This window comes from Melitaea cinxia, chromosome 25 (assembly GCF_905220565.1).
Source record: "Melitaea cinxia chromosome 25, ilMelCinx1.1, whole genome shotgun sequence".
Taxonomy (NCBI): domain Eukaryota; kingdom Metazoa; phylum Arthropoda; class Insecta; order Lepidoptera; family Nymphalidae; genus Melitaea; species Melitaea cinxia.
In genome coordinates this window covers 4886614-4912421 of record NC_059418.1, presented here as the reverse complement: position 1 = coordinate 4912421, position 25808 = coordinate 4886614, and the positions used below count along the sequence as shown (strand labels likewise).

The window sequence follows — 25808 nt, the reverse complement described above, 5'->3', positions numbered from 1 at the left end:
CTTACATCAGCTATATGCAAGTAAATTCCCATCAAAATCGGTTCAGCCGAGATTAGCCGGAACAAACAGACAGACAGACAGATAACAATTATAAAAAATGTTATTTCGGTATAAAAAGTGTTATATAGGTATACTGTGTAACATCCATATGCATTTAGTGAAAAGCTGGTTTTTTAATATTACAAACAGACCCTTCAATTTTATTTATCTGTATAGATGTAAAGATAATAATTATAGATTACTAATCAAATGGCCTTATTTTACTTTAAAAACGAAGGAGGAGGTTCTCAATCCGACTTAATTTTCTATATCATAACTTTTTGCGTACCAATTTTGATAATTTATTTTGTCTTTTAACCAACTTCCAAAAAGGAGAAGGTCTTCAATTCAACTTTATTTTTTATGTTTGTTACGCATAACGTTTTATTGGGTGGACCAATTTCAATTATTCTTTTTTTATCGAAAGCTGGTAATTGTCATGTGGTCTCATTTAAATTTGATTGAGACCAAAAAAGTACATTTTGAGTTATATCTAATTGCGTATTAATTGACTGCTGCACCAACTGCGTACTTCGTATAACTTGTGGACGTAATTGAAGTCGGTTTTTTTTTTCTTTTACGAGCAACACAATTATATATTTTCTATCTCACTGATATGGTCGTCTTTATTACGTTTTTATGGCATCAGATTTGGAACAACAAAAAGCTATTAAATCGTACAAATTATTATTGCAGAGGATGTATTTACATATAAAATGTAATCTAAAAAGCTATTTAGTTTAAAGCTATTTATTATTTAGTTTGCAAACTATCTCTGTATTAAACTAAAACATAGCATGTCTAGTGTCCCGTTTCAAATAATTTTAGTTATGAAAATAAACATGTTAATTTAAAAACTTACTTGATTTTTGAAAAATAATGAAATAACTCAAAATTTAAAAAAATCTATATCTTATATATATATATTATTAGTATTTAAGTAGTAATTTTATCGCTTATAATAAATATTTTTCGCGGTTTTTAAACGACTTCAAAAAATGGAGGAGGTCTCGAATCCGACTGTATATATTTGTTTTTTATTTACTTCAGAACTTTTGACTAAGTGGACAGATTTCGATGATTTTTATTTAAATCTAACGGTTGTGCGTATTATGTGGTCCCATTTAAATTTCAATGAGATCTGACAAGCACTTTTCGAGTTATCGCTATTAATACGTATTTATTTAACTATTTTTTCGTTGCCCTACGTTTTATTATGCCTCATAATTTTTTATTGGGTGTACCGATTTTGATGATTTTTATTTTAATCGAAAGCCTGTGCTTGTTGTGTGGTTTCGCTTCATATTTAAATAATCGATATTGGTGAAATATAATTGAGTTTTCTCTAATAAACCACATTTACTTTTTATTTTGTCATCTACTCGTCGTCGTACTACGTTGTATTACCGGTCCATGTAATTGAAGTCGGATTTTATTTTTTTCATTTGCAAGCAAACACAATTATTATCTATCGATTTTTCGATATAAGTGATTCACGACAGATATAAAATGATAACAGAGATATGAGTCGTATACAGAATGTTCTCATTAATTTTATCATCAACTTTAAATATTCGTAAAAATATCTTTTTTCGGAAAATTTTGTATTAAATAAGTTAGCCAAGTTTTTTGTTTGATAATTGATTGCTCGCAAACAAAATAAATAAATAATAGTTTAAAAAACACACTTTAATAAATAAAACAAACTAAAAAGGAATAATCTTATCAAATAAGGCATTGTCATCGGTCATCGATAACTCTACTAAATTTAAATGAAGTGTTAACATTTGAAGTGTGTCAAAATGATGTCCAAAGGAGTTGGTTACGAACATACAGGTGAAGCTGATAATAATACATGTAAAAATCGACTTCAACTTCAACGTACATCGACAAGTACTACAACATAGGTAAACGAAAACAAATCAATTAAATGAGCATTATTAGCGATAGCTCAAAAAATATTTGTTCAAATCTCGATCTATTTGAAATGGGACCTCATGACAAGTTCCACCTTTCGATTAAAAAAAAAAGAAAAAAACGAGTGTGCTTGGTCTACCACACGACTGAAGTAAAACTTACGAAACGTAACTCTCTCTCTATCTTCACTACTTATATCTCCCAATCAACTTCCGTTCACCTTGCCGGATCGCACTTTTCGTAACGCTCTCGTTACGCATACACCAACTTACTCCCCAAGGAAGTTTTACTTCAATAATCAACATAACAAATAACTAAAACAAGGTTAATTTATTATAACTAGTAAATAGAACCGGATAAAAGAGGCGGTGTACAGCACACGGATAAAACAACCTCCGCTTTCGCCAAAACAAAAGCGTACAAAGTAAACATTTTTCTCGTACAAACAAAACTAAGCCTTATGTCATTAAGAATATAGTTGAATTTTACAACAGCAAGTATGAACTGAGTGATGCAAAAGCGCAGCGACTAGTGCATCTCTTCAATTTTCATAGTTGCCTGGTACTTATGTTTTGGGTTAAACGTGACTTCGAGGCTTGATTTTTACCGACTGAAGAAATCACATATATGTCTATCACATAACTGTCGGTTTTGAAAAAATCGTACTTGACTTGTACCATAGGTTAAAAAAATAAGTTTTACTTCAAAAATTGTATTTGCTCGCAAACGAAAAAAAAATCGACTTCAATTACATTGACAAGTAATACAACGTAGATAGACGAAAAAATCGTCAAGTAAATACGCGTTATCAAAGATTACTCAAAAAGTTGTTATCAAATCTCGATGAAATTTAAATGTGACCACATGATAAACATCAGCTTTCGATTAAATTAAAAATAATCAAAATCGGTACACCCAGTAAAATGTTATGTGGTATAATACAACGTAGGTCGACGAAAAAATAGTCAAGAAAAAACGCATTATTGCATATAGCTCGAAAAGCAGTTGTTAGATCTTAAATAAATTTAAGTGGGACCAAATGACACACAACACATTTCGATTAATAAATTTTTTGTCGAAATCGGTCCACCCAGTCAAAAGTTCTGAAGTAATATACATTAAAAAAAATACAGTCGGATTGAGAACCTCCTCCTTTTTTGGAAGTCGGTTAAAATACAGTCGAATTGAGAACTTCATCTTTTTCTTGAAGTCCTTTAACAACAAATAAGAGATGAGCATTAAAATCATAAATAAAAAGTGTCTCGCAAGGTACGAATAAGGATTATATCACTTATCACAAAGTAAACACTTGAATCATCCTGTATTCATTCATGATAATTCATTGTGTGTACATTACAAACACTTTCGTGAGTCACAAACCATTAATACATCGAAATATCGTCCTTACCACTCGTCTATACAACAAAATGGAACATCCCGAGTTTGAAAACGCCGGACAGCAAGCTGGGATGGAGATTTGGGTTATTAATGTAAGTATTTACTATATAAAATTATTTGGTTACACATTAATATTTGCATTACCACGCTAATCTCAGAACAACTCTTTTTTTTTCATTCCAAAACCGACTTACTAACAACTTTTCATTTTTTATATAAATAACACATTCTTCTAATTTCAATATTTTAAAAAAATGTATATAATGTAATAAAGCATTTATTAATACTTTATTGTAATTTGAAAAGCGATTTAGTTTCGAAAGAATTTGCCAAAGAAAAACGTATGGAAATTACAATGAAGGTTATTTTCTATGGCCGGCATTGTTGCATATAATTTTTTATCTTTGATTAAAAATCGTATCACAATGAACAGACATCAATTGAAAGTAATAAAATGAATCATATCGGACTATCGTGATTTCTTATCGGAAATTAATTTTAATTGTGATAATTTTACAAATTTCCGACCTATTTTGTAAATTTTCACTGCATAATGACAATTTAAAAAGTAGGGAAAACCTTAGGAAACAATTTAACTGGAATTGGCGCGTTTGTTTATATATTTTGTTTTTGTTCCAGAAATTTGAACCAGTGCCTGTCGACAGAAGTCTTTACGGAAAATTTTACAACGGAGATTCTTACATAGTATTAAAGGTATGGCCAAAATACTATCTTACTAAAGTCACTATAATACATTCATTATTACAACTAAAACATATCACACATTTAATGGTTAATTAAAACCTGTTTAGAAAAAATATACCTACATATTATTTACTAACTGTGCGTTGCGGTTTCCTCCTTGTAATTTTCGATATCGTAGGAATATCAAAATAATTGGAGTATGTGTTATTCTGGATCTTCAGCCATACTACTTACAAAGTTTTTTTTACAATCAGTTCCGTAATGAAAGACAAATTCGCGAGGAAAAACTCATAAGCACTTCCGTGAGAAATCACGGGACATCAGCAGTTGATTAAATCGCAGTGTTTCCTATGATTACAAAATGGAACCTTTATTCATCATTTGGGCTAAATACATAGGCGTATCCTTGGGCCAAAAGGGGCGTGTCTCGGGGTGGCTGTAAGAGGCGATGCAAGCCCTGCATGAGGGTCGGCGTAAGGGATGTGATAATTAATGTTTACAAGAATCGATAATAATATGAAATAGGCGACATAAAAAAATAGGCAAATTTTTTTTTATAAATCAGCTATATTTTAGTGGATCGTAAAATTTATTGGGCTGGAGCGCGGAATCATAAAATACGCCAATGGCTATATATGTCATTTGCCTGAGGTAACTTCTGAAAACGATATTAACGGTTCTTCTTCATCAGACAACAGGCGATGATAGTTCCACTCTGAAATACGACATACACTTCTGGTTGGGCATCAAGACCACTCAAGATGAGAAAGGTGCTGCTGCTATCTTAACTGTGACACTCGATGACCAGCTCGGTGGAAAGGCAGTTCAGCATCGAGAAGTCCAAGGACACGAGTCCAGTTTATTCTTGGGATACTTTTTACCGGGTAAGTATGTACTTTTAAAAAGCTTGTGTGACTCAGATTTTCGTATTGATGTAATTTTATCGTTACATTTTTACCAATTCTTTAAATACTAGGTACTATTGAGAATACTTTAAATGCCATTAGTAATTAATATAAAATACTAATAGGGTAGAATAATTATTACGATAAGGCACAGCAAGAAATATTCTGCTCAAAATCTGGAGCAACCCATCTGAGGAAGTACTTCAATATTACAGAAGATCGCAGCTAAATAATACTGTAGTCAAGTATATTTTTACATGGTGAGTAGAGTAGTTAGAGCTTCTGGATATGGGTAAGGTTGGCAAAGCGTTTGCGATGCTTCTGATGTTGCAGGCGTCTATAAGCAACGGTAATCGCTTACTATCAGGTGAACTGTACGATTGATTACCGACCTAGTCGTATAAAATAAGATATATATAATCTATAATATAAAAATGAGTCGCTGAATGTGTTGCTAAGCGCAAAACTCGAGAACGGTTGGACCGATTTCGCTAATTCTTTTTTTTAAATATTCCTTGAAGTACGAGGATGGTTCTTACGGAGAGAAAAATTCTAAAAAAAAAAAATCAAATTTCCTGAAAAAGTCTAAAAACAACACTTTTGATACAAAAGATTTGTGATAATACTTAAAAGTCAATTTGAACTTTAATACCATACGATAAAGTTTGTGTTAGGCGATACGAAGTTCGCCGGGTCAGCTAGTTTATATATAACAATAAAATACTGTCTTGTGTACAAAAAGGCAAGTAGAGTAGTAGCTACTGTTAACTTACATAACTGGTAGGATAGCCCTTCCTGTTTTTATAGCTTCATTGAATTCAGACTATTGCAGTCCACTGCTGGACATAGACCTCCCTAAGCTCGAGACAGACATCCCAGATTTCCGCAATCCTTATCCAGTCAACACCGGCAAAACTTACATAGAACCTTATATACAATTGAACTAAAATAATAATAATAAATAATAATGCAACAAATAATATAGTATAACATTACATACCGTAACATAATACTAATAATATAATCTACACATATAATAAAATGGTAGGAAAGTAAAAACTGTACATTGAATATTTTTTTAAAAGAATACTTGGGCTGTGATCTACAATCGATACCTAAGCAAAAATGTAGTTTTTAGAATTTTTGTCTTTTTGTCTGTTTGTCTGTATGTATGTCCGGGATAAACTCAAAAAGTACTGCATGGATTTACTTTAAATTTGGCACGAATATTATTAAGAAGTCGGGTCAACATATAGGCTACATATTATCACGCTATCACCTATGGGGAATGAGCAGTGAACCTTTATTTCTTCAATGCACTCTGTAACAACGTGTAATCAAACGACGCATATTTGAATGTTGTTGTTATTATGTCAATAACCATGATAAGCTAGCTTCACACTATAAATAAAGACATTCTGTAGTATATTTAGTAAAAGCATTGCACCCGTGCGAAGCGTATTTAAGAAAAACACGTGGTTGGAAATGATTATTTTAATATCTACGATTTTATTTTTGTGTTACCCACACATTAGGAATTCTAAACATTTTTTGAATATCATATCAAAAATTGACCGCCCCAGCAGGGTTCGAACCCGCGTCTCCGACTGACCGTGTCGGACACTATTTTAATTAATTAATGATTGAAAACTGTTTGATTATTAAATTAATAATGTTTAGTAAATTCTAGAGATGGTAAATTAGTGTTAAATATTTTAGGGTCCATAAATATGTGTTATGTTGAGTGAATAGTGCCCACCCAATTTTGTTATAAAAGGCCGACGCCCCCAGGTACCATAACCCTATTCGGCACTCCGATTCCTTGACTAAAGGAAACAAAGTACCCAGGCGTCATACTCGACAGTAAACTTACGTTCAGAGCCCACATAAACCGGGTCCGAAACAGGGCGGCGCGGCGTTCGTACTAGGTCGATTGCACACGCTGCTATGCGGGAGGAGAGAAGTAAAATGTCGCTTAGAAATAAGACAACATTATACAAGGCCTGCGTACGACCTATTATGACCTACGCATGCCCTGTTCGCTCATGTGAAGCTGACACTCATCCACAGGCTTCAAATCATACAGAAAAAGTTTCTGCGCACTGCCACGTACCTACTCGCCGTGGTATGTGCGTAACGTCGACTCCCATCGCGATCAGTGAATCGATTCGATCGCAAAGCACTTCAAAATACTCGCTACGGCGTATTTTGAGAAGGCTCGCAGTCACCCAAACCCTCTTGTAACAGAGGCTTGCAAATATGTAGGTAGAAGAAACGTGCAGACTGTACAAAGACGTCCCAAGCACGTCTTAACCGACCCTGACGATAGGATCACGGCGCTTAACGCCATATAAACCACCACACACAGGACACACACACCGCGCCCGCCGGCGAGGGCGAGGTCCCCGCGTTCTGACGGCTCGCACGCACCTAGGCGCGTAGCTGACCGTCCGTAAGCCGCCTCAGCGCTCCGTATAGCGCCTCCTCCACTCCTACGACGCTCTAAGCCGAGGTGCGATCGCTGTAAAGGCCGCTAAACAACAAGCAAAACAACAGCACTCAACAATTCGAAAAAAAAAGGCATTCATAATTCTTGTTCGGGCCGTCGAAGCGATCGGACCTCCTCAACTTTGAATAAATCATAGAAGAATATCTCCTGCGTGTCATTTCATACCTACAAGGATGGATAGCAATCAAAAGCCTGGTATTCATGATGTCAGCAATGCTGACGTCATGTTTTTTAAAAACAATTGTATAATCTATACATATAATAAAATGGTAGGAAAGTCAAAAGTGTACATTGAATATTTTTTTAAAAGAATACTTGGGAATTTTTTTTTTTTTTTTTATTTGGAAATAATAATGGTTTTTAGAATTTTTGTCTGTTTCTCTGTTTGTCTGTTGGTCTGTTTGTCTGTATATATGTCCGGGATAAACTCAAAAACTACCGCATGGATTTACTTCAAATTTGGCACGAATATTATTAAGAAGTCGGATCAACATATAGGCTACATATTATCATGCTATCACCTACCGGAAACGAGCAGCGAATCTTATTTCCTCAACGCATTCTGTAACAACGTATGATCTAACGACGCATATTTGAATGTTGTTGTTATTATGTATTATGAATATAAGTAGACAAGACAATTTTAAAGCAGCGCCATCTATGAGATTTTTCTGTAGATATGAAATGTAAAGAAGAAACGGGTAAATGAATGTTATTTTAAAAGGTATAATCGTAGGTATTTTTGGTGCTGTATAGCGTTCACGCAGACGACGTTGCGGGCAGCAGCTAGTAGTTTATAAATATACAATATAATAATTTATCTGTATAGAAAATTGATGTGTCTATCTGTGATTTCAAAGTACCTGTGTTTTATCAAATGCATTTAGTTTTATATGTTTATTTAAGCCATAAGATACTTGGAAGGAGGCAATGAATCGGGTTTTAATGAAGTTGAAACAAATGCTGGCGCTGAGAAGAGACTTCTCAAGCTTTCTGGGTGTGATAATATGAGAATTGAAGAGGTGAGTTTTGATTAAATTAATTTTCTTTTTTTCTTTCGAACAACAACTAAAGATTTTACACGTATAATGTTACATACTGATAAATAATTATAACATATTGAAACATATCATTTTCAGTTATCATTAGGTGAAATAGTATTTAAACGCAAGCCTATCATTGTATTAAAAAAATATTGAAACAAAAGATAAATTTAAATTAATATAGCCGATTTTGTGAAAGGTTAAATTTACAGTGATAGCGTAAGATCTAAGTAAAAATGGATGATTTTTCTTTAAGTTAAAAGTCTTTTTCATCTTTAGAGAGCGTCACATTGGATTTAAGGGTAACGATATAATAATTTCAGGTACCTGCGGACTCCTCATCGTTGTCAAGGGACAACTGTTTCATTCTAGAAGTAGAACACGATATCTTCGTGCTGGTGCCAGAAGGCGCTAAAGCTACACTAAAGAGGAAAATTATCAGTGTCGCGAACAATTTACGAGACGACAACCACAACGGCAGAGCTACTATTGAGATTATTGGTAATTTATTTGATGACAAATTCATTGAGGTGGTTGTCGTAAGAGGCGACTAAGGGATAATACAGTTCCACTACCACTTTGAAACTTAAAAAGCCGATCGATGGCGGGATAACCATCCAACTGCTGGCTTTTAAATACATAGGCTGAAGACGGGCAGCAGCGTCTTCGGTGCGACGAAACTAGCCCTACCATCACCAACCTGCCCAGCGTGGTGACTGGCAAAACACGCAGTTCAAACGGTAGTTCACGCCACTTTTGGCGCGAACTTGTGGAGGCCTATGCCCAGCAGTGGATTGTATTAAGCTGAAGTGTGTGTGTGTGTGAGTTCGTCTTTGAGGTAGGGCACAGTAAAAAATATCCTGGTCAAAAACTAGAGCAGCCCGACTGAGGAAATACTTCATCGTTACAGAAGTTCACAGCTAAAAAGCGCTCGTTCCTATCCTCTTCAAGCGTTGTGTGCGCTCTTGCAATGAGTAAGGTAGCCACAATTCTTATGGAAACGGTAACCGCTTCCGTCAGGTCGATCGCACGCTTGTTTTTAATAATTTAAATAACACCCGAACTTCACATAATCCTTATTGGGTATCTAACGTAACCCTCGGTCCATTTTTTCTCGCTTTTTACGCTGCTCGATATAATTGAAGTCGGTTTTTTTTTTCGTTTGCCTGCAAACACAAATATTTTTTTTTGTCGTAGTGTATAATTTACGTTACGTTATGATATTAATTAGAGCTAAAAAAGCTTTGTAAGAACAACGGTCAAAAGGTCTCCTAAATATATACAAATAACTTCATTTTTATTTATATAATATTTCAGATGAATTCTCGTCTGCCAGCGACATCGCTATGTTCTTTGACGCCCTGGGCTCAGGTTCTATGGACGATCTAGTCGAGGAAAAAGGCGTTCAGGTATTCAAACATATTTTTGAATTGATTTTACTTAGATATTAGATTATTATTTAAATTTTTTGGAAATTTCCGCACACAAGTAACTTAATAATTTGCCTGACAACCGCTCTGGTGTAGTGATGCGACTAGTCGCCTGAAACACCGACAGATTGCGGGGTCGATTCCCACGTGGAATGGATTGTATTTGGACAAATATTTCTTTCCGGTTTCTTTGTCTGTCCTTGTGGGTCTCCCCATTGTGTCTCGTCGAGCACGTTAAGCCATTGTTCCCAGTTTTTATCGTAATTACCTGATCATACTCATAGCGTAAAACTCATAGTAAAACAGCGTGCTGTATTAAGCACTAATCCTTATCCTACATGAAGGAAGAGGCCTATGCCCAACAGTGGGATACTACAGGCTGAATGCCTTAATAATGTGATAATTTTTATATAAAGCTTTTATACAAGTGTTAGCATTTAAGGTTTTAATTCTAACAATTATTAAAATATTGTATTTTGTGTTGATATTACATGTATTGTTTATTCGTTTGATACCGGAACAGTACAAAGATGTTCATGCCATCCTCCGAATGGTTAATATTAATTTAAAATTATTCAGTCCCCTTCTTTATTATCTGTTTTGTAGGGTGGTTGCCCAATAAATACTTTTATCATTAATACTAGCGACCCGCCCCGGCTTCGCACGGGTGCAATGCTGATACTAAATATATTAGAGAACGTCTTTATTTATAGTGTGAAGCTAACTTATAGCATGGTTATTAACATAATAACAACAACATTCAAATATGCGTCGTTACATTACGCGTTGTTACAGAATGCGTTGAAGAATTAAAGGTTCACTGCTCGTTCCCCGTAGGTGATAGCGTGATAATATGTAGCCTATATGTTGACCCGACTTCTTAATAATATTCGTGCCAAATTTGGAAGTAAATCCGGTACTTTTTGAGTTTATCCCGGACATACATACAGACAAACAGACAAAAATTCTAAAAAACCATATTTTTGGCTTCGGTATCGATTGTAGATCACACCCCAAGTATTCTTTTAAAAAAATATTCAATGTACAGTTTTGACTTTCCTACCATTTTATTACATGTATAGATTTATGCGTCTAATATTAATATTTATGCGTCTAATAATTTTATAAGATTGTTGCAATTGCATTAGATTGTAGCGTTCTTACTGTATTTGTTATTTTTTAAAGTACCGGAAGAGTATAAAGATAGCGATACCATCTTACGAATAGTTAATACTAATTTTCTTATTGGTCAGTCACCATTTTGTAATCAATTGGCGCAATTATTGTCTTATAAATATGATAATTTGTAAGTAAAGAGGTTATTATTTATTTTGCGGTTAATGTTGCTATTCGGTAAGTGGCGTATAAGTGATTAGTATGATAATTTGTTCAATGTAGTTAAAAGTGTGTATTGGAATAACTATAGATTTGGAGTGAGATATAAATGTTTCGTTGAGTTTTCTCAGTCGTGTACTGCATAAGTGAAAGCTATTCATATTTCTTTAAAATTCTCGTAATTCATACTAAATAAATGAATTTATCGAAAACATCAATTTATCACAGACCAATAGGATTCTACATCTGTACTACAACAAGCTGAAAGGTTTATTTGTTTAAACGCGCTAATCTCAGGAACTGCTGGTTCGAATTGGAAAATGTTTGAAGTGAAAAACACTTTTTGGCAGAGGAAATTTTATGGGTTCGCATCACCGACATGCTCATGATTCACGCACACAGCGACCGTGTGATGTTGGTGACATCTCGTGTCTTCACGTCACCGACATGCTTATAATAATAATAATAATTTATTTCAGACGTATGTCCATATTTTTGTTACTTACATTTTTTTTTCCTTAACTATGTTAGTTTCAATAATTGTGACAAAACAAACTATACTAAATCAAAAATCCAATCAAACAACACTAAAATTAAAATCATCATCAATTAACTTATAGCAGTTTATCTGTATATTTTTACAATCTTTGAGCGATATAGAAAACTTTAAAATTTGAAAACCAAAGAATTTTTCAAATAAAATAGTCTAAAATCAATTTAATATATTGGAATATATTATCGTATGTATTATATTATGTATCGTATATGTGTATGCGTGTATGTATAAGTATCGTATTATTTGTATCTACGTGTGTATACATATTATGTATGTGTGCATTTATATATTGTATAATTATGTATTCATATTATATTTTTATTATCTATATGTTTAGATTGTACACACTAATTTTGCGACTGTTTTATAAGTTTCCTGTAGCAGGACTACTGGAAGAGATTCCATCATGGGATAAGTGGTGCCTTTGTACCAGCATAATTTATAAGAGCTATTTCCTTTTGCTATCCTAGTGTACATAAATTGTTAAATAAAAAAAAATTACGTTACAGCCGATCGCACGCCTCAGCCCAAATGCCCTGTACTTGTACAAAGTACTTATTGGCGATGTGCACGAGTTTGAGGAAATAAGCAAACCGTTTAAACAGGGTAAATTAACAACGGAGGTAAGTCTAAAAAAAAGTATTTTTTTTTGTGTATTTTTATTAGACTTGTGTATTACTATTAGGCGCTCCATGATTATTCATTCTTTCTGGGACAGCCTGTCTATCAACGCTTTTTTCTGTTTTTGTACATGTTAACATGTAAAGGTTGAGTGGTAGATAAAACTATATGGTTTTAAGCCCGCCTTTTGCGCAAAATTTTATTTTAAATTGTATAATAATAGTCTGCTGTGTGGTTACGGCAGTAAAGAATTTAGCCACCCTCTCTTTTCCTGTAGGTGTCTTAACAGGCGACTAAGGGATAAAAAAGTTTCACTACCACCTTGGAACTTAAAAAGCCGATCGATGGCGGGATAACCATCCTACTGCTGGCTTTGAAATACACAGGCCGAAGACGGACAGCAGCGTCTTCGGTGCGGCAAAGCCAGCCCTGTGGTCACAAACCCGCCTGCAGACGTGGTGACTATGGGCAACACACATGAGTTCACACCATTTTTGGCGCGAACTTGTGGAGGCCTACGTCCAGCAGTGGACTGCGACAGGCTGAAGTGATGATGATGTGATGACACAGATCAAAACATACAAATACCGTGGAACACTTGCGCAAATAAGTGAGAATATAAATGCTACACGGTCAGCCGATGCTAGTTATAGGCGCCGCCAAATTGGTCTTGGCTGCTCTGCTAGGCGCCTTTCACTTAATCCCTACTCCGCGGCCAGCTGCAATGCGACATGCGACATGTGATAGGTGAACGAAAATTTTTGAAATGATAAAATAACAGTTTAACTTTAAAAAAATTAAAAAAAAGCTCTTTTTTATTACAATAGTGAACATTATTTATATTTTTCATTACAAAAAAGCACTGTAATAGTAATCTTAAACAGAAGAATGACGCTTTATTTTTATTTCAGGATATATTTATACTAGACACGCCCTATTCAGGAGTATACATATGGCTTGGTAGCAATGTGGACTTCGATGTGAAGAAGAATTACTACGAAATCGTTCAACAGTATTTAGATTCAAAGGGATATCCTAACTGGGTAAGACATTTTGTTTGGGACGAAGTTCCTTATCGCACGGTACACACACTGAGCGGAATGGGAGCGAGATCGATAACTACGTCGGTAGAATAAAATATAATAGCATCTTTGCATTTTTAACCGACTTCAAAAAAGGAGGAGGTTACTCAATTTGACCGTATAAATATTTTTTTATGTATGTTCGGGGATTCCTCGTTAATGAACCGATTTTGGTAATTCTTTTTTTGTTGGAAACGAGATATCCCAAGTGTGGTACCATGATAAGGAAACCAGGATCTGATGATGGAATTCCAGAGAAATTGAGGGAAACCCTGGGGAATCATAGTGACGACTAGTGCGTTTGTTTTTTTTTTTTTGTCTACTTACGTTGTATGTATTACTTGTAAAATTCAGATGCATGTAACGCGGGTAACAGAAGGCGCTGAGAGTAGCACGTTCAAACAATATTTCCACAACTGGGATACATATGAATCTATAAAGTTTACGTCTGCCGATATTGGTAAGTTCATGTCATATTACTGTCATAAACCTAGCTATCGTTCACAGTTATCTACAATCTGTGCTCAAGTAGGTATTTGACGCGTGTTATCTCTTAAACTCACTCAGAATCAAGAAACTACTACAGCGATGTTTCATTTCGTCGTATATCTGCGAAGTTATACTTCTTTTGGCACGTTAGAGGAAAACGATGAGAGTACATTTTTAAGATACGCGCGCATGAGTCACAAAAAAAATATCCGACATCCTGAAGTTAGTCAACGAAGAAGTTAGCCAATGAAGTATAACTTCTTACGTGCGTACATAAGTAGGCACGAACTTTTTTTTTTACATTTCCTTTTTTTTTTTTTTTTTTTTTAATACGTTTTGTTACGAAAACTAAAAGTCGACTGATACATCCAAAATGTTTTCGATTAATAGCTTATGTAAATAAAATTGTAACCCCAGAGTCACGCGGAAATCACACCCACAACCCTTTAAGCAGAAACCAGGGTCACTACAAACTGCGACAACCGGCTAGTCAAATTAGTTTTTATTCGTAGATGTCGTCTATACTTAAATAATAAAATTAATCTCTCAATCTGTCAGACGTTTAACCCTTTGTCTTGTTTTGAATGTAGAAGCTGTCTTGGTTCATTAGTAATTATATTTTCTTCATATTTGGCTTTTCAGAATTTTTTATATCTTGATACCACCCTTATTAAAACTTAAATAGCAAGTGGATACATTAATACGCGTGTGTTCAAATAAAGACCTAAAAACATCGCTCTGTTGTAGTGGTGCGTGTGCCATAACGCGTTTAAATACAGGTGATTTGCAAGTTTAATTCCCACTCGGGATATACTCGTATATTTGTATTTTATACAAATATTCTTTCCGGTGCTGTGTGGCTACGGCACTAAAGAATTTAGCCACCCCCTCTCTTCCCGTGGGTGTCGTAAGAGGCGACTAAGGGATAACAAGGTTCCACAACCACCTCGGAACTTAAGAAGCCGACCGATGGCGGGATAACCATCCAAGTGCTGGCTTTGAAATACACAGGCCGAAGACGGGCAGCAGCGTCTTCGGTGCGACAAAGCCAGTACTGCTGTCACCAACCCGCCTGCCCAGCGTGGTGACTATGGGCAAAGCACATGAGTTCACGTTATTTTTGGCGTGAACTTGTGGAGGCCTATGTCCAGCAGTGGACTGTATAGGCTGTAATGATTGATTGATGATGATTCTTTCCGATTTTGATGTCTGTACTTGTGGGTATCCCTACCGTGCCTCGGAGAACACGTAAAGCACTTGGTCCCGGCTCTTATTATAGATCTGATAGCAATTAATAGAGAATATATTCACCAGTCCACAGTTGAACAGGGAACAATATTCGGCAAAATCGTTTAACGTTTTATTTCCGTATCAAAAAATAAATTCACTTCACTTCAAATAAATAATTATATTTTGTAATGTTTCAGGATACTTTTCTGATGAAGCTAACGATGGTGAAGATCTCGCCAAGATAATTGGTAAAAGTGCAGCTGCGAGAGGATACATGCCCGACCATGGATCTGGAGCTTTTACTGTTTTCAGGTGAGATTGGGATACAACATACGTTGGAGAGAATTATTAATATTTTGATGTGATACTTCCTTAGAATCGTTGTGATTTGAAACTCGATGAAACGAAAATGCGTCACGATAAAGAAATAAACGTATAAAATGGAAAAGAATGAAATATAATGCATTACACAGTATTTTATATTAGGATATTATTGTACAAAGAATCAGATATTTCACTTCTGCTGTGTGTGAATTACGCACAATAAAAAAGCGTGTCTGTATACTTATGTACGCACGTAAGAAGTTATACTTCATTGGCTAGCTAACTTCACGTTGCTAATTTCTTCTTTGTTGAGTAGTTAACTTCAGGGTTTCGGTTTTACGTGACGGTGTGCGCGCGCATCGTAAAAATTTACTGTCATCATTTTTGCCTTCCACGCCAAGAGAAGTATAACTTCAAAAAATTTATGCAAGTGTGAAACAAGCGTTCTGTACACCTGATGGTAAGCGGTTACCCTATAAACAACTGCAATAATTATTATTTAAGTTAATTTTTCTACAAATAACACTTATCAATAAAATTAATAATACCAGAGCCGCAGCAGAACCAGAAGATGTAACCGAGAGCCAAGCCGATGCTCCAAAATTTTACGAAAGTGAAGTATACGCTGTCAATTATCAGTACAAAGATGAGAATGACGAGGATGCCAACGTTGTTTATCTGTGGATTGTAAGTTGATAAATGTTAACAATTTTTTTTTTAATCTCGGTCGGCAAACAAGCGTATGGCTCACCTGATGATTAGTGATAACCGTAGCTTATAGACGTCTGCAGCACCAGAAGCATTGCAAGCGCGTTGCTGACCCTATCCCCGATCCCCCCGGGAGCTCTGGTTACCTTATTCACCAGCAGGAACACAACACTGCTTGAAAGCAGTATTATTTAACAGTGCTCTTCTGTAAGGTCAAAGTATTTACCCAGTCGGGCTGCTCCATATTCGAGCAGAAAATTTCGTGTTGTGCCCTACTTCAGTTAAATTAGTTTTTTTTTCATTTATTAAGGAAACATATCTTCAGCTTGTAATTAATTACACATATGATTCTTACAAACTAGAAAATTCATAAGCCAATTAAGTTTTCACTTATTACTTCTCACAAATTTTTAAGCTAAAACAACAATTTTTAAATAACTAAAAAAAACCTCCACGACAATCCCTTTTTTTACCGAAAATGTTTTGAATTTTTAACGGATATTGACGTCAAACTTATAGCAACCTTCTTTTTGCGTCGGGAGTTAAAATTAATTATACAAAAACTACCTGAATAGTAATAGTTAATAGTTATTACCAAATACGTTTCCGTGTTTAGATTATTATATTTTATCTATTTTAAATTAAATAACAATCTCCGAAAAAAAAGATGTTCTCAATCAGTTCTATGTTTTGTATGTTTCCATAGTTTTTTTTTTCTGTGTGTATTTATTATGACGAATCTTTTTATATTCGAATGATGTTTGTCGTGTTGTCTCACCTAAATTTGGGCGAGATTTGACGAGTGGTTTTGAGTTATCCCTAACAATGCGTATTTAATCGCTTATTTTTTCAACGTTGTACGAGTATAACTTATCAATAAAGTCGTTTTCTTTTTCACTACCTACGTTTATGATGTTTTCTTTTTGTTATTTATCGATGTAAATTGATGTCGGTTCTTTTGTTTGATAACTAACACAATTCTGTTCGAAATGTTTTATTAGGGCAAAGAAGCTGACGACAGTGCGAAGATGGCTGGTGTGGAAGTCATAAGTAAAATTGAAGAGGAGTTGGACGGAAATGTCGCAATGGTGAAGATACCGCAGGGAAAGGAAATAAGGCATTTCTTGAACATATTCAACGGTATAATAAATATTATATGTTATGACGTATACAAAGTTATGTCATATATTTCAGTACAACATTAAACGATACTATGTCATATAACCTTAAACTTTTCTGTAGCATTCAATTAATTAATACAATTTAATTTTAAGGTAAACTAATGATTTTGTGCGGAAGCAAGGAAAATGATTATAAGCCTGAGAACTTCAAAAAATCATACGATGAAGATGGTGTTCGGCTATTCAAAGTAAGTTCAAAGTTCGGTAATATTATCTGTACATTAATACGTGAAGCAAAAAGTTTGTACCCATTTTCTATATAATAATACGTGAAGCAAAAACTTTGTACTCTATTTACGAAAATTGCGCGGACGGAAGAGTATGAAAATTCGCACACTTATAGTTTATATAGAGAAAGAGTGCAGAATGCTAATATTTTTTCAAATTATGCATAAAAATATATTAAATCAATAAAGAAAACATCACACACACTACCATGTATTTGACACACACACGCATATTATAGGTACTCTTTTGTTGATTGTCAAAGCCTGTAGTCAAATCGATTTTTTTTTACATTATTTATTTTCATTTTTTTTTTTTAATTGTGGTCCAATTTCGACAATTGAGCGACCATTAGTTTAGATGAATATTTAAATATGAAATGTTCCACTGCTTGGTAGTGGCGTTCTGCTTTGTGTGACTTATCGAAGTATTTTCTGAAACAGGTGGAAGGTACAAAACTAGGTGAAGACATGCGAGCAATTCAAGTCGAAGAGTCCTCAAGTTCACTGGCTTATGATGATGTCTTCATATTAGAAACATCTGATAAAGTTTACTTATGGATTGGAAAGGTAATAATATAACTAATTTAAGAAATTATAAGAAGTAGGGCAAAGGCGTACACAATGACATACTGGTTACTAAATCAGTCGTAATATATTTATTTATTACTCACTAGCGACCTCTGTCCGCCCATATATTTTTACGCGATAAGTAATCACCAACATATCACGTAATAAAACCTTCTCCGAAACACGCTGCATCTTATGGTATAAGTGTTATTCCGATCGGACTGTCCATATATTAGTTATTGATTTTCAACGTTTCATATATCTATAGGTTTTTTGATTCAATAGTTAGTTAGTGTTGGGGAGATTAATCAACTTAAAAGAAAACCGTTTTTCCACCCTATGTGAGTAAAATGATACACGTGGTGTGGACAAAACGGCATATCAAGTTTGTATTGAAAATCAGACAATGACACGCCGAGTTCGCAAGTAAAACATTTTGCCTTTTGAGGAACATCTGCATATTCACGAGACATCTTTTACACCTGACACTCTTTAACGAAATCTTTTTGACTTAGAACCTTGAATAGGAATCCTTTCAATATATGCACGGACAATCTTCACCACTAGTTCAGTTAAATTGTGTTTTTACTAGGAATATTTTGGGGTAGTTCTGATTTCTTTCTTTTTTCATGCTGTTCAAAGTTCAAAAAACTAAATAGGGATATTTATAGAAAATTTTAAGTACTTTAATTTAATAGTTTTCGAGTTTTAGGCAATAAAACCGAAAAAAGCGGTCTTTTTTTACTTTTTTGTGATTTTTTTCAAAGTTGCGTCACGAAATTTTATCCGCAAACCTCAGATTTGAATTCAGCACTCTAAAATACGCATAGAATGACAGAAATCAGAACTAACCCAAAACTTTCCCACTAGCGGCCGTTTACAGTACATCACATCAACACACCACATCATATCAGCCTATCGCAGTCCACTGCTGGACATGGGCCTCCACAAGTTCGAGTCAAAAATGGCGTGAACTCATGTGTTTTGCCCATAGTCACCACGCTGGGCAGGCGGGTTGGTGACCGCAGGGCTGGCTTTGTCGCACCGAAGACGCTGCCGCCCGTCTTCGGCCTGTGTATTTCAAAGCCAGCAGTTGGATGGTTATTCCGCCACCGGTCGGCTTTTTAAGTTCCAAGGTGGTAGCGGAACTGTGTTATCCCTTAGTCGCCTCTTACGACACCCACAGGAAGAGAGGTGGTGGCTATATTCTTTAATGCCAAACTTTGGAGTACAAATTGACTGAATTACACTACCAACAGCACAATTGTAAGCTTGTATGGAAGGGATATCATTTCACTGTCAGAATCCATGTTTTTGAAACCTTTCTGGTTATTTCTTTGTCTCGGGTACGGGAGAAGATTTTGATTTTGCTCTTTATATTTGGTATTATAGTTGATATCAAAAATGAACAACAAAGTTGTTGGTTTCGCAAGATGATCCTTTCCATAGAGATTTTATCCCGACCCTGTCAGTTTGTTTTATTGAAGTTATACTTCTTTTGGCACATTAGGAAAAAGTCATAAGAGTAATGTTTTACGATGCGCACACACCGTCACAAAATACCGACACCCTGAAGTTAGCTATTCAACAAAGAAGAAGTTAGCTATTCAACAAAGAAGAAGATAGCAACGTGAAGTTAGCTAGCCAATGAAGTATAACTTCTTACGTGTGGGCATATAAATTGTGTAGCGACATTATATGTCGATACTAAAAGTCGTTTTATCCTTTTAAATAAACGCCTGTTTAAAAAAAAGTTAGTTTCGGTTAATTTAAGTATAATTACTTATTCTTTGTAAAAAAAAAATATGATACGCATAACCAATCAGGTTACGAAATACATAAGAAAAAAATCAGCAGTAGGTTTTAAAGTTGTTCGAAATTTTATTTTAATTAGGAATCGCTGAAGCAAGAACGTGAAGCCGCGAAAAATTTCGTCGGTCTCCTGATTGGTGACGAGAAAGAAATAGAGGAAGTCGAACAAGGAGAGGAGCCTGAAGAATTCTGGAATATATTAGGTACGTCTTTCTTTTAACGTTTCTACCCTACCACTTGTTCCTACTACTTATCTATCCTCCACCTATCCTATTGCCTACTAAGATTCCGCTGTCTGTCCGTCACCAGGCTGTATCCCATGAGCGGTGGTAGTTAGACAGTTGAAATTTACACAGATGATGTATTTGTGTTGGCGCTATCTTGGTTGTTATCATGTACGCCTGATAACGATCGTTATTCATAGTAGGGAATATATCCGCCAACCCGCATTGGAGCAGGTGGTGGATTAAGCTCTGATCCTTCTCCTACATGGGGAAAGAGACCTATGCCCAGCAGTGGGATATTACAGGCTGAAGCGTATATTTGATTATAATCGAACAAACCTCGTCTTTTAAAATTAGTATTGTGCCCGACTATGAAAGAAAAGAAACATGATTTCGAATATTTACCATAAAGTATTACAGTACAGACTTAATAATTCTTTATCATATATGAACAGGAGGTGTACCAGAAGAAGACGAAAATAAAACCCACTGGAGGACAAACGTCAACCGTCGTGTGACAACGCCACCGACACTAACCGCCGCTACTGTAACAGTCGCCGGCAGAATCAAATTTGAAGAGCTACCACCCAAGTTTACACAAGAAGTAAGCCCAACAAATATAATTTCAAACATTTGTAAGAACTTTCGCTTAGTACCCTTTCATAAAGAAACTACGACTGATCTTTGTAATAAGATCTGGAGATCTTGAGAAGAAGTAAAGATCTCCAATAACAGATAGGTACAAAATTTTTGATCATAAAGTACGACGGGGTTGGCGTTTATATGAGTAAAAAGTAGAGCAAAGTACTGTAGGAAAACTTGGTTCCGCTGTCGTCGACATCGGCGTCTAATGAATCATAAATCATAATCTTTTCTTACAAATAATAGTTTTTTTGTGTCTCATAATTGATTTTAAATCAATCGTTTTTCTTAGAAAAGAAGATAATAATCCGATCTTTTTGCAGTATGACAAGCACCACTTTGATTAAAAATAGATTCGTAAAATTCCGACTAGCCAGTTAAAAAATCTGAGGCAACATTGCAATCGAATCGAGAACATCCTGTTTTTGATGTCAGTTAAAAAGAAGTATCCAACAGGTGCACTCGTCCGAAAATTATGCGCATGAATAACATGACGCGTTCATACATTTTGACGATTACTGTGTATATATATACACTATTATTTTTATATCATTCCATTTAAATATATTTTTCAGGACCTATCTGATGATGGAGCCTATATATTGGACAACGGTGAAGAGCTCTACCTGTGGCTGGGACAAAATATCCCGGAGCGCGTCAAAGAAGCCAGGCTTAAGATTATTTCTGTGAGTGATAAATTTTATTTTACTCGTATAAATAATCAATAAACAAAATTAATTTTATTTTTAAATGAAGTCTAGTCAGTTCTCTTATTGTATGAGGAGGAACTTAAAATATACATAATCGATTATAGAGCTACGATCTTGAATTACATTACTTTGTAATAAATTAATTTATATACTTTATAGTAAATTTTATACTAATAATACATTTTATTTATATTTTATAAAATTGGAAAATCCTAAACTGCACGCCTCCACCCCCTCGTTTAAAAGTATTGTTTACAGCTTATACCTAGCAGCGCCTTCTAGTACCTTGTTTAGGAACTAATGATCGTCCATCCATAGATAATAAATTCGATTAGTCGATTTGATTCTTGCAGGTAATCACAACTGGCTCTGATTCTATATGATTATGATAGAAACGTAATAATATTTATTGTATAAAATTGAAGAATCTTTCAGTCTTCATAATCATAAGGCTTTTAGCTAATAATTTCCATACATAATAAAGTGTTTTTGTACTTATGTACGCATGTAAGAAGTTATACATCATTGGCTAGCTAACTTCACGTTGCTAACTTCTTCTTCGTTGACTAGAGATTAATGAGTGTCTGATTTTTGTGACGATGTGCGCGCGCATCGTAATACCCTCATCATTTTTTCCTAACGCGCCAAATTAAGTACAACTTCAAAAAAACAGTTTATTTCATTAAGAAGTAACGATGTGACGTGTGTTGACGTTCAACATAATATTTATTTAATCGTTTTTTTTTTTTTTTACTTTAACAGAATTCAAAAAAGTATATAGTTTGATGTACGTATATTCTGCATAAGATTGTGTATTTTATAGCATGTTAGTCAATTGTTATAAAAATATAGAGGTTTAAAAATAAGCGCGTCGCGTATTTTTTTTTTTTTTTTGTAATGGTAAAGCACAGCCGGAGGCGTGCAATAGTAAGAACTATTTTCGGAATTTGTAATTCCACATTTCGCAAATTAAAAAATAAAATCTAATACAGAATCATTTTAACAGCAATACATCGAGGATGACGACCTGGAGCGAACTGTGGACACGGCTATAGTAGTTACATTGAAGCAAGGAATTGAACCTGCAATATTCAAGAAAATGTTCCCAACCTGGGATAATGACTTATGGCAGGTAAAGAGGAAAAATGCTTGAATAGTAAATAAGTAATAAACGAACGCCTCACACTAATCGCCCTCATAAGGATAACTGTCTCTAATCTGTGTCGGAGCAACATCCTCCTTTTTGAAGTCGGTTAAAATTGCAATTTCATTTGTCACCTATGGGATAGCATCAATAAATATTCCATGCAATATTGAAGCAACCTTTGACTAGTCGGTCACGTTTTCCCATAACATTAGATACCAGGATAACAGGAATTACGAAGAGATGTGTTCGTTATTATAACAATTCACTTTGCCTGCTCACGTTTAGCAAAATGTGATAGTATAGTCTATTCTTTTTTAACAAAGGAGTACTGTGTATGTCTCTCGCACGTTCCCGATATTGACAGAGTGAGATGGGTCATTGTTAGCGGTGGGCTCAACGTTCTTATTTTGAAATTGCAAAGCCCGTTCATCTTGAATATTTCTATTTACTATAGAGAAAATTAAATTATTTTTATATATAAAGTAGCTGGCCGGACAGGCTTCGTTCTGTCAAAAGTTGATAGAAACTTTTTTTCGTATTAAAACCATCCGTGGGCCTAAGGAACATACAAAAAAAAAAAGAATTAGCCGAATTGATAGAGCCATTCTCGAGGTATACGCTTAGCAACATCCATCTTTCTTATACTATTGTATACGTTTTATCCCAGTTTTTAGACAAAAAAAAAATATCGTTAGAATACGAAGGTAAATTTCGCAACTGTCAGTAAAGTTGTAATAGCTCAGGTGGGAAATCGGCCGGTCGCGATCGAAAGGACCATGGTTCAAATTCTCGGTCGATTAGCATTTAATTCTTTTTTTTTATAATTGCACTCGTTATTTTTTATTTCATAATGTATGTAAAATTAAAAAATACTATTCATATTTTATCATTATTATTTTTTAATTATTTTTTTGATTTTTAATTTTTTTCATTTATTTATATTTTTTATCATTGTCGGTAAAAAAAATAGTATCCATATTTTACAAATATGTAATTCATATTTAAATATGATTTCCAAAAAAAACGATTTACTAAAAATACCGAGCTAAGCTCGGTCACCAGGTACTTTTTATTTATGTAGGTATAATTAAAAATCAAGAAAAATCAATAAAATATATTTGACTAGTCGCAAGATAAGTCAACGTCTGTCGGCTTAGGTAGTTACTAATATGAATTACTATTTTCACAGAATATGTCATCGTACGAAGATATGAAGAATGAAACTAAATCACATAATACGAAATAAAATTTCGAGTGTACATCCATCTATTTCTCTCATATATATACGATTATATATTACATGGATAAAGAGCCAGAGGAAAATGGGGTTAAGTATTTTTTTTTTTTGAAAAACAAGTTTTTAATTGATTATTATAATTTTAGATGAGCATAGTAGTAATGTGACAAAAATCTGTAGTCACCTAAAAATACTAGTTCCAAAATAGTGGCGGAGAGGACGGTTTTTGTCCTTTTATATTGATAGAGAGTTTAAGTGATGGCATTTATTAACCCAAAAGAGCAAAAAAAAAATATTAAGAATTATTACAATAATATTATGGCGCATAAATAATAATTACTTTGTGATTGTGATTTGTTTGTGTTTGTGAATTTCCTTTGTGATTAAATTTAAATTTTTTTGTTCTTTGGTTTGGGAAAAGCTATACAAAAGTGACTTAATCCCTTTTTTCCCTATCTCTTCATATTATGTTTATTAAATAAGGTTAAAACATGGCTTACAACGTTTTTATTTGTATTTTGTAATAAGATTTTAATAAAAATCAATTAAATATAATTGTTTTTTTTAAATTAATATTACCTACAAACATAATAGATTTACTTGTAACCATTTTCTGATCCTCGGCTTCACCCTCGAATTACACGATTATGGCTGTTCCTTTGTTCCTATATATATTATGGCTGTTTCTATGTTCCTATGTATATTATGGCAATTCCTATGTACCTATAAGAGATCGCCTATGTCACTCTGAGATAACGTAGCATTATACTGATAAAAGAATTTTCCATATCTCTAATACTGCACACAGTGTTGTTTCCACCAATTTATATTTTATTTCATGGTCGTATTAGTACCATAAAAATGGCGATTGTTAGATCTATGATGGAATCTGTGCACACTGGTAACTAACTATTCTTGTTTAGCATTATATAGATTTTTTTAGTTCCTTATTTATCATATTAGCTTGTTATTAGCTTTTTTTAATTTTTATTCTGTATTAGTTATAGTTATAATAAGCTATAAGCTATCCTAAGAAAATAAAACAAATTTAATGCCTATATTTCAGGTAACAGTTGACTGATATAAATACACCTACATGATGTATGAGATAAAATAAAAGATTTTCAATTGTACTTAACAATATATTTATAAACAGCTGTTTAGTTTTTTAAACGACATCATTAATCTGACAAATATTAAAACAAATAGTATGTAACATACACATGTATACATCATTGGCCTTAGTCCGTCTATTGCAGACGATTTAGACAGTGTCAGACAGACACTGTGTCGCCTAGGACACTCTTCAGGAAAACGCAGAGTTGCCTAAGCCCTGCGCCACCGTCTCGACTTCACTGGCTAGACCCAGAGGAACGACGAGTCGATACGTGTGAAGCCAGTTCAGAAGCATGCGCTGAGAAACTGGCCCTCAAAGGCTCTTGGGTTATATACAATATTGGTTTTACAGTGATTTTTTTGTGACAAGTAAAATTCTTTGGTCTATGACATGTGTCATGTCACATTACAATTGGTTGCAAAATGGCAGAAAAGTCGAAGGAGCTAGAATGAACAGCCAATGCCTAATTGGCAAAAATGTTCAAAAAATCAAATAATACAAATTTAAAAAAGTTTTACTTGCATCACAGTTTTATATAACCATACCAAAACCTATTTTTTGCCTATTTACTTTGACATTGTTTATACGCATGTCAAACACAGGTTTTACTTTCACAAAACTAATTTTACAGCAACAGCAAAGAAAACATTTAA

General features: G+C 34.3%; 1 protein-coding gene across 1 annotated transcript; it reads left to right on the top strand.

Annotated features, from left to right (window-relative positions):
• Positions 1-3383: 3383 nt before the first annotated feature.
• LOC123665942 (gelsolin-like) lies at positions 3384-24144 on the top strand. The gene is made up of 19 exons (XM_045600164.1): positions 3384-3446; positions 3994-4068; positions 4751-4943; positions 8380-8495; positions 8840-9017; positions 9834-9925; positions 12347-12460; positions 13370-13501; positions 13895-14000; positions 15457-15571; positions 16135-16270; positions 17293-17431; positions 17566-17660; positions 18141-18266; positions 20161-20281; positions 20758-20906; positions 21520-21630; positions 22661-22786; positions 23991-24144. The coding sequence occupies exons 1-19, from the start codon at positions 3384-3386 to the stop codon at positions 24045-24047; spliced, it is 2244 nt and encodes a 747-aa protein (XP_045456120.1). The 3' UTR covers positions 24048-24144.
• The last annotated feature ends 1664 nt before the right edge of the window (positions 24145-25808 follow it).

Coding starts and splice junctions, on each gene's coding strand:
- LOC123665942 (XM_045600164.1), top strand. CDS start 3,384: ATGGAACATCCCGAGTTTGAAAACGCCGGACAGCAAGCTGGGATGGAG. Junction 4,944..8,379: donor CTTGGGATACTTTTTACCGG/GTAAGTATGTAC, acceptor TGTTTATTTAAG/CCATAAGATACTTGGAAGGA. Junction 18,267..20,160: donor TTTACTTATGGATTGGAAAG/GTAATAATATAA, acceptor TATTTTAATTAG/GAATCGCTGAAGCAAGAACG.